Source organism: Nerophis lumbriciformis, linkage group LG29, assembly GCF_033978685.3.
Source record: "Nerophis lumbriciformis linkage group LG29, RoL_Nlum_v2.1, whole genome shotgun sequence".
NCBI classification, from domain to species: Eukaryota; Metazoa; Chordata; class Actinopteri; order Syngnathiformes; family Syngnathidae; genus Nerophis; species Nerophis lumbriciformis.
In genome coordinates, this window is record NC_084576.2 from 33,595,001 (window position 1) to 33,612,012 (window position 17,012).

Sequence of the window (17,012 nt, forward strand, 5' to 3'; positions counted from 1 at the left end):
TCTGTTCCGCTACAACCCACTTCTAAGTTATGTCTCTGTTCCGCTACAATCTACTTCTAAGTTATGTCTCTGTTCCGCTACAATCCACTTCTAAGTTATGTCTCTGTTCCGCTACAATCCACTTCTAAGTTATGTCTCTTTTCCGCTACAATCCACTTCTAAGTTATGTCTCTGTTTCGCTACAATCTACTTCTAAGTCATGTCTCTGTTCCGCTACAATCCACTTCTAAGTTATGTCTCTGTTCCGCTACAATCCACTTCTAAGTTATGTCTCTGTTCCACTACAATCCACTTCTAAGTTATGTCTCTGTTCCGCTACAATCTACTTCTAAGTTATGTCTCTGTTCCGCTACAATCCACTTCTAAGTTATGTCTCTGTTCCGCTACAATCTACTTCTAAGTTATGTCTCTGTTCCGCTACAATCTACTTCTAAGTTATGTCTCTGTTCCGCTACAATCCACTTCTAAGTTATGTCTCTGTTCCGCTACAATCTACTTCTAAGTTATGTCTCTGTTCCGCTACAATCTACTTCTAAGTTATGTCTCTGTTCCGCTACAATCTACTTCTAAGTTATGTCGCTGTTCCGCTACAATCTACTTCTAAGTTATGTCTCTGTTCCGCTACAATCCACTTCTAAGTTATGTCTCTGTTCCGCTACAATCTACTTCTAAGTTATGTCTCTGTTCCGCTACAATCCACTTCTAAGTTATGTCTCTGTTCCGCTACAATCTACTTCTAAGTTATGTCTCTGTTCCGCTACAATCTACTTCTAAGTTATGTCTCTGTTCCGCTACAATCTACTTCTAAGTTATGTCTCTGTTCCGCTACAATCCACTTCTAAGTTATGTCTCTGTTCCGCTACAATCTACTTCTAAGTTATGTCTCTGTTCCGCTACAATCCACTTCTAAGTTATGTCTCTGTTCCGCTACAATCTACTTCAAAGTCATGTCTCTGTTCCGCTACAATCTACTTCTAAGTTATGTCTCTGTTTTGGTACAAAGTGGTGGAACAACATCAGCGTTTCAACTGCCGTCTCACTTGCCCCCTGACAAGAGTTGCCCAGGAAACGGTTGCCAAGGTAGCGTGGGTGGCCAAGAAGCCTACGTATACATGTACATGTAGACTACATGTTTATCTCTTCTTTACAACAATATTTGATATGTTTATGAATGTGCACTGAATTATGTCACATACTTACAACAACTTCCTATGAGGAGTTTTATTGCACATCTATAAACAATCTTATTGGTGTGTTTAGTGCCAGATCTAAAAGGTATTAGGTTGTTTTTTTTCTAGTTTGACAGGGACAAAAAATAGTGTCCAATATTGCAAGAAATATTTTATTATCTAACTTTGTTGGTCGAAATCCAAATATCCATCCATCCATCCATCTTCTTCCGCTTATCCGAGGTCGGGTCGCGGGGGCAGCAGCCTAAGCAGGGAAGCCCAGACTTCCCTCTCCCCAGCCACTTCGTCCAGCTCCTCCCGGGGGATCCCGAGGCGTTCCCAGGCCAGCCGGGAGACATAGTCTTCCCAACGTGTCCTGGGTCTTCCCCGAGGCCTCCTACCGGTCGGACGTGCCCTAAACACCTCCCTAGGGAGGCGTTCGGGTGGCATCCTGACCAGATGCCCGAACCACCTCATCTGGCTCCTCTCCATGTGGAGGAGCAGCGGCTTTACTTTGAGCTCCCCCCGGATGGCAGAGCTTCTCACCCTATCTCTAAGGGAGAGCCCCGCCACTCGGCGGAGGAAACTCATTTCGGCCGCTTGTACCCGTGATCTTGTCCTTTCGGTCATGACCCAAAGCTCATGACCATAGGTGAGGATGGGAACGTAGATCGACCGGTAAATCGAGAGCTTTGCCTTCCGGCTCAGCTCCTTCTTCACCACAAAGGATCGATACAGCGTCCGCATTACTGAAGACGCCGCACCGATCCGCCTGTCGATCTCACCATCCACTCTTCCCTCACTCGTGAACAAGACTCCGAGGTACTTGAACTCCTCCACTTGGGGCAAGATCTCCTCCCCAACCCGGAGATGGCACTCCACCCTTTTCCGGGAGAGAACCATGGACTCGGACTTGGAGGTGCTGATTCCCATCCCAGTCGCTTCACACTCGGCTGCGAACCGATCCAGTGAGAGCTGAAGATCTTGGCCGGAGGAAGCCATCAGGACCACATCATCTGCAAATAGCAGAGACCTAATCCTGCAGCCACCAAACCAGATCCCCTCAACGCCTTGACTGCGCCTAGAAATTCTGTCCATAAAAGTTCAGAACAGAATGGGTGACAAAGGGCAGCCTTGGCGGAGTCCAACCCTCACTGGAAACGTGTCCGACTTACTGCCGGCAATGCGGACCTAGCTCTGGCACTGATCATACAGGGAGCGAACTGCCACAATCAGACAGTCCGTTACCCCATACTCTCTGAGCACTCCCCACAGGACTTCCCGGGGTACACGGTCGAATGCCTTCTCCAAGTCCACAAAGCACATGTAGACTGGTTGGGCAAACTCCCATGCACCCTCAAGGACCCTGCCGAGAGTATAGAGCTGGTCCACAGTTCCACGACCAGGAGGAAACCCACACTGTTCCTCCTGAATCCGAGGTTCGACTATCCGGCGTAGCCTCCTCTCCAGTACACCTGAATAGACCTTACCGGGAAGGCTGAGGAGTGTGATCCCACGATAGTTGGAACACATCCTCCGGTTCCCCTTCTTAAAGAGAGGAACCACCACCCGGTCTGCCAATCCAGAGGTACCGCCCCCGATGTCCACGCGATGCTGCAGAGTCTTGTCAACCAAGACAGCCCCACAACATCCAGAGCCTTAAGGAACTCCGGGCGGATCTCATCCACCCCCGGGGCCTTGCCACCGAGGAGCTTTTTAACTACCTCGGCAACCTTCTGAGACACTGAAGTCTGGCCCAGTCTGTGGACCAGCTGGTCTGGGTTTGCTCACAGAGGCAGGAGAAGTCAGCTGATTGGACATTAGTGCAGATGGACCATATGGCCATGTTCCGGTCCATGGTCCAGTGGTGTATCAACACTATAAGGTCGTGACCCGACAACACAATCCTCCACATGTTGCCAGAGCCCAAAGCAAACACCTTGTAGTTAAAGCAGTGTGTGTGTGTTGACTGCTTTCTTCTTCTCTTCATTCAACACATTTTCTCACCGCGTCTCCGACACACTCCCACGTGCTGCGCTGCTATTTATAGCTACGTCTATTATTTACGCCTCATGTCTTTTTAATCCGAGGGTAGCACCCCTATGCATGTGGCTCCATCTTTCCACTGTCAGCCATTCATTAATGCACGCGCACACACACACACACACACACACACACACACACACACACACACACACACACACACACACACACACACACACACACACACACACACACACACACACACACACACACACACACACATTCTTGCATTTCTTACCTTCTTGAGACATATTGTAATAAATTGAAGTAAACATATTATATATATATATTATTCTTATTATTCACATGTGAATAATGCTGTATAATAGACTGTATTTATATTATTCACATGTGAATAATGCTGTATAATAGACTGTATTTATATTATTCACATGTGAATAATGCTGTATAATAGACTGTATTAATATTATTCACATGTGAATAATGCTGTATAATAGACTGTATTTATGTTATTCACATGTGAATAGTGCTGTATAATAGACTGTATTTATATTATAATAGACTGTATTTATATTATTCACATGTGAATAATGCTGTATAATAGACTGTATTTATATTATTCACATGTGAATAATGCTGTATAATAGACTGTATTTATATTATTCACATGTGAATAATGCTGTATAATAGACTGTATTTATGTTATTCACATGTGAATAATGCTGTATAATAGACTGTATTTATATTATAATAGACTGCATTTATATTATTCACATGTGAATAATGCTGTATAATAGACTATTTATATTATTCACATGTGAATAATGCCGTATAATAGACTGTATTTATGTTATTCCCATGTGAATAATGCTGTATAATAGACTGTATTTATATTATTCATATGTGAATAATGCTGTATAATAGACTGTATTTATATTATTCCCATGTGAATAATGCTGTATAATAGACTGTATTTATATTATTCACATGTGAAGAATGCTGTATAATAGACTGTATTTATGTTATTCACATGTGAATAATGCTGTATAATAGACTGTATTTATGTTATTCACATGTGAATAATGCTGTATAATAGACTGTATTTATGTTATTCACATGTGAATAATGCTGTATAATAGACTGTATTTATGTTATTCACATGTGAATAATGCTGTATAATAGACTGTATTTATATTATTCACATGTGAATAATGCTGTATAATAGACTGTATTTATGTTATTCACATGTGAATAATGCTGTATAATAGACTGTATTTATGTTATTCACATGTGAATAATGCTGTATAATAGACTGTATTTATATTATTCACATGTGAATAATGCTGTATAATAGACTGTATTTATATTATTCACATGTGAATAATGCTGTATAATAGACTGTATTTAAATTATTCACATGTGAATAATGCTGTATAATAGACTGTATTCATATTATAATAGACTGTATTTATATTATTCACATGTGAATAATGCTGTATAATAGACTGTATTTATGTTTTTCACATGTGAATAATGCTGTATAATAGACTGTATTTATGTTATTCACATGTGAATAATGCTGTATAATAGACTATATTTATGTTATTCACATGTGAATAATGCTGTATAATAGACTGTATTTATATTATTCACATGTGAATAATGCTGTATAATAGACTGTATTTATGTTATTCACATGTGAATAATGCTGTATAATAGACTGTATTTATATTATAATAGACTGTATTTATATTATTCACATGTGAATGATGCTGTATAATAGACTGTATTTATATTATTCACATGTGAATAATGCTGTATAATAGACTGTATTAATATTATTCACATGTGAATAATGCTGTATAATAGACTGTATTTATGTTATTCACATGTGAATAATGCTGTATAATAGACTGTATTTATGTTATTCACATGTGAATAATGCTGTATATTAGACTTAATATTATTCACATGTGAATAATGCTGTATATTAGACTTAATATTATTCACATGTGAATAATGCTTAATAATAGACTGTATTTATATTATTCACATGTGAATAATGCTGTATAATGACTGTATTTATATTATTCACATGTAACTAATGCTGTATAATAGACTGTATTTATGTTATTCACATGTGAATAATGCTGTATAATAGACTGTATTTATATTATTCACATGTGAATAATGCTGTATAATAAACTGTATTTATATTATTCACATGTGAATATTGCTGTATAATAGACTGTATTTATGTTATTCACATGTGAATAATGCTGTATAATAGACTGTATTTATGTTATTCACATGTGAATAATGCTGTATAATAGACTATTTATATTATTCACATGTGAATAATGCTGTATAATAGACTGTATTTATGTTATTCACATGTGAATAATGCTGTATTATAGACTTAATATTATTCACATGTGAATAATGCTGTATAATAGACTGTATTTATGTTATTCACATGTGAATAATGCTGTATAATAGACTGTATTTATATTATTCACATGTGAATAATGCTGTATAATAGACTGTATTTATGTTATTCACATGTGAATAATGCTGTATAATAGACTGTATTTATATTATTCACATGTGAATAATGCTGTATAATAGACTGTATTTATATTATAATAGACTGTATTTATATTATTCACATGTGAATAATGCTGTATAATAGACTGTATTTATATTATAATAGACTGTATTTATATTATTCACATGTGAATAATGCTGTATAATAGACTGTATTTATATTATTCACATGTGAATAATGCTGTATAATAGACTGTATTTATATTATTCACATGTGAATAATGCTGTATAATAGACTATATTTATGTTATTCACATGTGAATAATGCTGTATAATAGACTATATTTATGTTATTCACATGTGAATAATGCTGTATAATAGACTGTATTTATGTTATTCACATGTGAATAATGCTGTATAATAGACTGTATTTATGTTATTCACATGTGAATAATGCTGTATAATAGACTGTATTTATATTATTCACATGTGAATAATGCTGTATAATAGACTGTATTTAAATTATTCACATGTGAATAATGCTGTATGATAGACTGTATTTATATTATAATAGACTGTATTTATATTATTCACATGTGAATAATGCTGTATAATAGACTGTATTTATATTATTCACATGTGAATAATGCTGTATAATAGACTGTATTTAAATTATTCACATGTGAATAATGCTGTATGATAGACTGTATTTACATTATAATAGACTGTATTTATATTATTCACATGTGAATAATGCTGTATAATAGACTGTATTTATATTATTCACATGTGAATAATGCTGTATAATAGACTGCATTTATATTATTCACATGTGAATAATGCTGTATAATAGACTGTATTTATGTTATTCACATGTGAATAATGCTGTATAATAGACTGTATTTATGTTATTCACATGTGAATAATGCTGTATAATAGACTGTATTTATGTTATTCACATGTGAATAATGCTGTATAATAGACTGTATTTATATTATTCACATGTGAATAATGCTGTATAATAGACTGTATTTATGTTATTCACATGTGAATAATGTTGTATAATAGACTGTATTTATGTTATTCACATGTGAATAATGTTGTATAATAGACTGTATTTATGTTATTCACATGTGAATAATGCTGTATAATAGACTGTATTTATGTTATTCACATGTGAATAATGCTGTATAATAGACTGTATTTATGTTATTCACATGTGAATAATGCTGTATAATAGACTGTATTTATATTATTCGCATGTGAATAATGCTGTATAATAGACTGTATTTAAATTATTCACATGTGAATAATGCTGTATAATAGACTGTATTTATATTATTCACATGTGAATAATGCCGTATAATAGACTGTATTTATGTTATTCACATGTGAATAATGCTGTATAATAGACTGTATTTATGTTATTCACATGTGAATAATGCTGTATAATAGACTGTATTTATATTATTCACATGTGAATAATGCTGTATAATAGACTGTATTTAAATTTTTCACATGTGAATAATGCTGTATGATAGACTGTATTTATATTATAATAGACTGTATTTATATTATTCACATGTGAATAATGCTGTATAATAGACTGTATTTATATTATTCACATGTGAATAATGCTGTATAATAGACTGTATTTAAATTATTCACATGTGAATAATGCTGTATGATAGACTGTATTTACATTATAATAGACTGTATTTATATTATTCACATGTGAATAATGCTGTATAATAGACTGTATTTATATTATTCACATGTGAATAATGCTGTATAATAGACTGCATTTATATTATTCACATGTGAATAATGCTGTATAATAGACTGTATTTATGTTATTCACATGTGAATAATGCTGTATAATAGACTGTATTTATATTATTCACATGTGAATAATGCTGTACAATAGACTGTATTTATATTATTCACATGTGAATAATGCTGTATAATAGACTGTATTTATATTAATCACATGTGAATAATGCTGTATAATAGACTGTATTTATATTATTCACATGTGAATAATGCTGTATAATAGACTGTATTTATATTATTCACATGTGAATAATGCTGTATAATAGACTGTATTTATATTATTCAAATGTGAATAATGCTGTATAACAGACTGTATTTATGTTATTCACATGTGAATAATGCTGTATAATAGACTGTATTTATATTATTCACTTGTAAAAAAATACCTAAGTGTTTATTGTCTATTGTGAGTGAACTGTGGTGCTGAATTTCCCCCAGGGATCAATAAAGTACTTTCTATTCTATTCTAAATTTAAAATAAATAAATAAATAAAACAATGAACTAAAAGCATTTTTTTTTCCTCACAATGTGTCGACTTTTTTCTTATAAAATTGGGAACAATTTCTTATATTCTTTCTGTTTCTGTAATATTGCAATCATTTCTTGTAAAATTATTACTTTTTATGTAAAATTATTACTTTTTAATGCAAAATGGTGACATTTGTCATATAAAATTCTGACTTTTATCATAATATTGCCAATTTTTTTTGTCCTTGTAAAATTGTGAATTTTTTTTTTTAGTAAAATTATATAACTTTTGTCATAGTTTTGCCAGGCAAAAATTCCGATTATTGTTATAATATTGCCAACATTTTAAAGTTTTCTTATAAAATTGTGACTTGTCGAGTAAAATGACGACTCTTTTCATAAAATTCCCAAAATGTTAAGCTTTTTCTTGTAAAATTGCGACTGTCATTGAGTAAAATTCCAACTTTTATCATAAAATTGCACAAATGTTCAGTTTTTCTTGTAAAATTTGGACTTGCGTTGAGTAAAATGACGACTTTTATTATAACGCTGCCAACATTCTAAGTTTTTCTTGTGAAATTGTGACCTTTTTCTTGTGAAATTCCAACTCATTTTTCACAACAAGGTTTTTTTTATATTTGTATAGTATGTATATATTATTAATGTTGTAAATACACTTCTTTATATATCTAGAAAGGCTGGTCCTAAAGAGGGAGGCATTTTTCTCAGGTCTCAAGAAGTTAAGAAATACAAGTGTGTGAGTGTGTGTGTGTGTGTGTGTGTTCTTGTATTTCTACCCTTCTTGAGACACGAAGAAGGAAAAGTGTCTTCCATATGAGGAGGTGTGAACAAGTGATGACATAAATCATGGTCCCAATAACATTGCATCTAATAGACAATGTCTCATTTGCACCCCTGCTGGTCAAAATGAGGATGGTCCCAAAAAGGAGGGATTTTTCAAATTGACTGTGTGTCGCTTTTAAAAGTGCTCCCCCTCTGGTCAACATATGAAATAACAAGTGTGTGTAAGAAATTGAAATGAGCCCCCTTAGGCCAAAATTTATTGAAAAAAATATGTATATAGAGACATACTGTAATAACTTCAAGTAATAAAAGAATAAAAAATGAACTAAAAGCAGTCTTTTTCTCACAATGTGTCGACGTTTTTCTTATAAAATTGGGAACAATTTCTCATATTCTTTCTGTTTCTGTAATATTGCAATAATTTCTCGTAAAATGATTACTTCTTTATGCAAAATGGTGACATTTTGTTACATAAAATTCAGACTTTTATCACAATATTGCCAATTTTTGTTGTTCTTGTAAAATAGTGACATTTTTTGAGTAAAATTACGACTTTTATCACAATATTGCCAATTTTTGTTCTTGTAAAATAGTGACATTTTTTGAGTAAAATTACGACTTTTTGTCAGAAGTTTGCCAAGTAAAATTCCGATTTTTATTATAACATTGCCAACATTTGAACATCTGAATTCCCCCCAGGGATAGATGAAGTACTTTCTATTCTTTTCTAAATTTAAAATAAATAAATAAATAAAACAATTAGCTAAAAGCAGTCTTTTTCCTCACAATGTGTCGACTTTTTTCTTATAAAATTGGGAACAATTTCTTATATTCTTTCTGTTTCTGTAATATTGCAATAATTTCTTGTAAAATTATTACTTTTTATGTAAAATTATTACTTTTTAATGCAAAATGGTGACATTTGTCATATAAAATTCTGACTTTTATCATAACATTGCCAATTTTTTTTGTCCTTGTAAAATTGTGAATTTTTTTTTTTAGTAAAATTATGACTTTTGTCATAGTTTTGCCAAGCAAAAATTCCGATTATTGTTATAATATTGCCAACATTTTAAAGTTTTCTGATAAAATTGTGACTTTTGTCGAGTAAAATGACGACTCTTTTCATAAAATTCCCAAAATGTGAAGCTTTTTCTTGTAAAATTGCGACTGTCATTGAGTAAAATTCCAACTTTTATCATAATATTGCACAAATGTTCAGTTTTTCTTGTAAAATTTCGACTTGCGTTGAGTAAAATGACGACTTTTATTATAACGCTGCCAAAATTCTAAGTTTTTCTTGTGAAATTGTGACCTTTTTCTTGTGAAATTCCAACAAATTTTTCACAACAAGCTTTTTTATATGTGCATAGTATGTATATATTATTAATGTTGTATATACAAATATTTATATATCTAGAGAAAGGTTGGTCCTAAAGAGGTAGGCATTTTTCGGAGGTCTCAAGAAGGTAAGAAATACAAAAATGTGTGTGTGTGTCTACTTGTTAAGAAACAGACAGAAAAAGGACACAATGAGCACATTGAGAGCAACATACTTTCTACTTCCTGGCCGAATATCTCGCAAAAACGAGTCGAAGAGTTGACTCAACCCCGAAGAATGCATGACTAGTGAGACACGTCACCGTCTTGTAGTGATTTAGGTATGCACACATCTCATACCACACCAACCCTCAGTCATTTCCTGTCTTCTTGGTGGAAATGACAAACATTCGGGTGGGAGTTAATATGGAAAACAAGGAAAAGGAAAGAATGTCGACGGTTACCTTTTTTGAACGTCCATTTCCTCGGCTGTGGGACCATTCTGAACATGGGGGGCCTGCCTCGGCAATGTAGGACCTGTTGGTGGAAACACACGAGATAGGACACTTTATTTAAATTTTGGCCATGGTTTGATTCCCACACGCCTTACAACATTGCATCACATCAACCAGCTGGAGCAGGGAATACAGAGAATCTGGAGAAATCGCTGCACGTAAGCGGCAAGGCCGAAAACCAACATTACTGCATCAAAAAGCCACATCAGTGTGTAAAGGATATCACCACATGGGCTCAGGAACACTTCAGAAAACCACTGTCAGTAACTACAGTTGGTCGCTACGTCTGTAAGTGCAAGTTAAAACTCTACTATGCAAAGCCGTTTATCAACAACACCCAGAAACGCTTCGCCGGGCCCGAGCTCGTCTAAGATGGAGGCACCATTAATGCTGAAAGGTACATACAGCTTTTGGAGCAACATATGTTGCTTATCATGGACGCCCCTGCTTATTTCAGCAAGACGATGCTCAAGCCACGTTCTGCCCGTGTTAGAACAGGCCATGTAACACAGTGGTAACAACATTAAAACATGCCCACAATGACTTCCTGTTTAGTGCAGAGTTAGCTTCAAAATAAAAGCATGGCAGTATAAACCTGAATTCTACCACAACAACAAATAAAATGCAACCTTTTATCCTAAACTTGTATCCTAAGGTTTTAACCTAAGGTTGTATCCTAAGGTTTAATCCTAAGGTTTAATCCTGAGGTTGTATCCTAAGGTTTTATCCTAAAGTTGTATCCTAAGGTTGTATCTTAAGGTTTTATCCTAAGGATTTATCCTAAGGTACCATCATAACATGTACCATCCTACCATGTACCATATACCATCCTACCATGTACCATATACCATCCTACCATGTACCATATACCATCCTCCCATGTACCATCCTACCATATACCACCCAACCATGTACCATGTTTCATCCTACCATGTACCATATACCATCGTACCATGTACCATGTACCATCCTACCATGTACCGTATACCATCCTACCATGTACCATGTTTCATCCTACCATGTACCATATACCATCCAACCATGTACCATGTTTCATCCTACCATATACCATGCAACCATGTACCTTGTTTCATCCTACCATGTACAATATACCATCCTACCATGTACCATATACCATCCTACCATGTACCATGTTTCATCCTACCATGTACCATATACCATCCTACCATGTACCATCCTACCATGTACCGTATACATCCTACCATGTACCATGTTTCATCCTACCATGTACCATCCTACCATGTACCGTATACCATCCTACCATGTACCATGTTTCATCCTACCATATACCATGCAACCATGTACCATGTTTCATCCTACCATGTACAATATACCATCCTACCATGTACCATGTTTCATCCTACCATGTACCATATACCATCCTACCATGTACCATGTACCATCCTACCATGTACCGTATACATCCTACCATGTACCATGTTTCATCCTACCATGTACCATCCTACCATGTACCGTATACCATCCTACCATGTACCATGTTTCATCCTACCATATACCATGCAACCATGTACCATGTTTCATCCTACCATGTACAATATACCATCCTACCATGTACCATATACCATCCTACCATGTACCATCCTACCATGTACCATGTTTCATCCTACCATGTACCATATACCATCCTACCATGTACCATATACCATCCTACCATGTACCATCCTACCATGTACCATGTTTCATCCTACCATGTACCATATACCATCCTACCATGTACCATACACCATCCTACATATACCATCCTACCATGTACCATGTTTCATCCTACCATGTACCATATACCATCCTACCATGTACCATATACCATCCTACCATGTACCATGTTTCATCCTACCATGTACCATATACCATCCTACCATGCACCATATTACCATGTACTGTGTTTCATCCTACCATGTACCATATACCATCCTACCATGTACAATACACCATCCTACATATACCATCCTACCATGTACCATCCTACCATGTACCATATACCATCCAACCATGTACCATGTTTCATCCTACCATGTACCATATACCATCCTACCATATACCATCCTACCATGTACCATATACCATCCTACCATGTACCATCCTACCATGTACCATGTTTCATCCTACCATGTACCATATACCATCCTACCATATACCATCCTACCATGTACCATGTTTCATCCTACCATGTACTATCCTACCATGTACCATATACCATCCTACCATATACCATCCTACCATGTACCATGTTTCATCCTACCATGTACCATAGTTAGTATTCAACCCTGTGTGTATAACCCTAGAGTTTGTGATGCCAGACCACATCCTGATGACAACTTGTGAATATCAATGATGTGAATGTTCCTACTGTACATTTCATCTGAAATGTTCAACATGTATTACAATGTATCAGGGTTAGAGTACTAGTATAGTATCACGGTACTGATGAATCAAAAACGGTACTATACTCTGGTTGAAAAGTACCGGTTTACATTATGTTTACACATGAGGACTTTGAATATGACCAATGTATGATCCTGTAACTACTTGGTATCACATCCATACCTAAATGTGTGGTATCATCCAAAACTAATGTCAAGTATCAAAGAAGAGAAGAATAAGTGATTATTACATTTGAACAGAAGTGTAGATAGAACATGTTCAAACAGAAAATAAGCAGATATTAACAGTAGATTAATAATACATTTTTACAGTTTGTCCCTCATAAAGTGTACAAAATAATAGGTGTATAAATGACACAATATGTTACTGCATAATTATGAGTCTTTGTTTGTTTACTTACTACTAAAAGACAAGTTGTCTATTTTATTTAAGGACTAAATGACAATACTAAACATATGTTTCATGTACACTAACATTTGTTGTTACAATAAAGACAATAATGACATTTTTTGTGGTCCCCTTTGTTTAGAAAAGTATCGAAATACATTTAGGTTCCGGTACCAAAATATTTGGTCTGGAGACAACCCTTCACTGTATTTTCTTTCTGTGACTGACACATGGAAACAAAAGGACCCCAACACTCAAAGTTCCAACACAAATAATCAGATATTCTCCATTCATGATCCATGTGGGGGTGCTGCCCGCCTGAGAGCAACTAGCATTCTGCCACTGGCTCCTCCCACCAGCAGCCCGGCATCTCGCTGGAAAAGGGGTAATGTTGTGGGAGTGTCTCACCCTCACTCTCTAGCCAGGGGTTAGGGTTAAATAAGCTCTGCTTCTTCCGACTCCTTTTCCAACATGTCGGAAAGAGTAACTGGAAGTTGTGGCGCATCCGATTGTAACTTTATGCATGTTGCAAATAAACTTAAAACATGAACCAGAGCTAAGCTAACAATTTCCTGTGTGGCTCAACTGTGCATGAACTCTCATTTCTGTACACCGAACAATAATAAAAGGTTTCTTGTTGTAGACCAACACAACACGTTCATTCTGGGTGGGAAAACATGAATTTTACTGTATTAAAAACTGAGGTGCTGTTTAGATATTTACAGTAATACACTGACATGTTTACACTGCTTGTGGTGGTTTTTTTAACAGCATTTACTGCAAATAGTAAAATGTTACCACTGTTTTTGTTTTTTGTTTTTAATACGGTAAAATTCTGGTGATTCTGTTTTTGACCACAAAATCTACATATTTGTTTTTTGTTTTTTACAGTGTGCTAGGGTTGTCCCCATACCAATATTTTGGTACCAGTACCAAAATGTATTTTATTTTGTGTTGGAACTTTGAGTGCTGGGTGCCTTTTGTTTGCATGTGTCAGTCACAGAAAGAAAATACATTGTAGGGTTGTCTCCAGACCAAATATTTTGGTACCGGAACCTAAATGTATTTCGATACTTTTCTAAATAAAGGGCACCACATAAAAATTTAATTTTCTTTATTATAACAAAAAAATCTTAGGGTCCATGAAACATATGTTTATTATTGTCATTTAGTCCTTAAATAAAATAGACAACTTGTCTTTTAGTAGTAAGTAAACCAACAAAGACTCCTAATTATGCAGTAACATATTGTGTCATTTATACACCTATTATTTTGTACACATTATGAGGGACAAACTGTAAAAATGGATTATTCATCTACTTGTTCATTTATTGTTAATATCTGCTTATTTTCTGTTCTATCTACACTTCTGTTCAAATGTAATAATCACTTATTCTTCTCTTCTTTGATACTTGACATTAGTTTTGGATGATACCATACATTTAGGTATGGATGTGATACCAAGTAGTTACAGGATCATACATTGGTCATATTCAAAGTCCTCATGTGTCCAGGGACATATTTACTGACTTTATAAACATAAAATGAAAAATATCGATGTAATCATAGTAGTATTGACTAGATACACTCTTGTACTTGGTATCATTACAGTGGATGTCAGGTGTAGATCCACCCATGGCATTTGTTTACATTGTGACGGTGGTGAGCTATTGTATCCTCCTACGGTGTGTAGTGAAGCATGTTTAGCTATTCCTCGTCCTCCAGTGATAATGTACTTGTAAGAAACTCACTTTATTTGTCGCCATGGAGACCAGGATTAGTGATTTAGAAGTAGCTAAAACACTGTGGATGGATGTTAGCCGCTAGCTAGCTAGCCATGTGTTAAAGCAGCTCTTCCTGAGGGTGTTTCAGTGTTATAACTTCACATTTATCTTTACTTTTTACACCAAAATGCGTCCATTCTCCCTTTTCTGTCTCCACACTGTGTCTGCTTGTAAGTACTCTGTGTGTGTGCGCTGCCCAACATGCTCCTCTGCTCCTAAAAGCAGCAATGTCAGTTTAACCTTCCTCTTGTGTTAGCTTTCTGCTACCATCTCTTATGTTAACAGGTTGCTTTTGACCCATGTCTTAAATTAGCTGTAAAATATACAATAAAATTGGATTTTATTGTTTTGATTTTGCCCAGAAAGGCGCCTTATAAATAAAATGTATTATTATTATTATTATTATTATAAATACACTAAAAACAATTATCTGTCATCCAATTTGTTTCTTATCTCTTGGTTACCTTGTTAGGCTTCCTTATCCGTGAAAATATTGGTTTTAATATTTTTGGTGTGAGCCATTGGGCCTTTTTTTTGTCAGTATACCCCTCGATTTCAATTTAAAAAATGGTAAAATGAACTTCAAGAGAATCGTATAAATAAATAAAAGTCTTTGTTTGTTTTTGTACTGGATAACAAGGTAAAATGAGAATCCCCTAAAGCTCACATGATTGGGAGAGGAGCTGGCCGTCTTGGCTCTAATTATTGCTTTATAATTGTATTTTTATAAATGGGTCGAAACCAGCCATAACAACACCAAGGTCATTATTTTATAATTTAGTGGGGGAAAAAAAAAGTTTTATTTTGTTGAAATAGAGGTTCCTGACAAAGTCAAAAAGCCTTGATGCAAAAAAATAAATTTATGTGGTTCTTTTATGCATTCAAAAACTAAAACGGGTCGGTGCCGACCCTAACACAAGTCAAAGGTTAAAAAAAACAAGAGTATTATTATTAGTAAATGTTTCAAATAATTTGGTATTTCAATTTTCTTATTACTATTTTTATTATTTTGATTATAATTTTTATTAAAAATGTTTAGTTTTAAGTTAATGTTGTCCTCTGTGTTTTTAAAATTTTGATTTCTATTTACTGTTTTAATTGGTTTTACCCTTTAAAATAATTTTTAATCATATTTATTTTATATAGTTTATTTTTTTATTTTTTTAATTTATTTTTTTGTTTTTATTCAGTCATTAGTGGAGCTAAGGCATACTTGCCAACCTTGAGACCTCTGATTTCGGGAGGTGGGGGTGGCGGGTGGGGGGCGTGGTCGGGGGCGTGGTTGGGGGCGTGGTTAAGATATATATATATGTAAGAAATACTTGACTTTCAGTGAATTCTAGCTATATATGTATATATATATATATATATAAGAAATACTTGAATTTCAGTGTTCATTTATTTACACATATACACACACATAACACTCATCTACTCATTGTTGAGTTAAGGGTTGAATTGTCCATCCTTGTTCTATTCTCTGTCACTATTTCAGAACACACACATTATACAAGTATACATTATAAAATCAATAAGAAAACGGGAGCTCTAATTTAGGAGTCTGAATTAGGATCAGAAGTTCTTATATAAACATTGCGTACTCACGTCGCCATTTTGTATTGATTACTGCAGCTGTGCACTGGATTCATTCACAAATACAAACTACAACTCACAAACACTTTAGAGTTAGGCTCCACCATCAGAATGTGTACTTAAACTTATAAAGATCACATGGATATTATTCAGTGAGTTGATT

At 34.7% G+C, this 17,012-nt stretch overlaps 1 protein-coding gene across 4 annotated transcripts in view; it reads right to left on the reverse strand.

Moving 5' to 3' along the window:
- enah (ENAH actin regulator) overlaps positions 1-17,012 on the reverse strand; it is a 165,088-nt gene that overhangs the window by 55,321 nt on the left and 92,755 nt on the right. For all 4 annotated transcript variants that reach the window (XM_061924464.1, XM_061924462.1, XM_061924461.2 and 1 more), the window contains exon 4: positions 10,611-10,683. In XM_061924464.1, the coding sequence (XP_061780448.1) occupies positions 10,611-10,683 (73 nt within the window). The remainder of the gene's footprint in view (positions 1-10,610; positions 10,684-17,012) is intronic.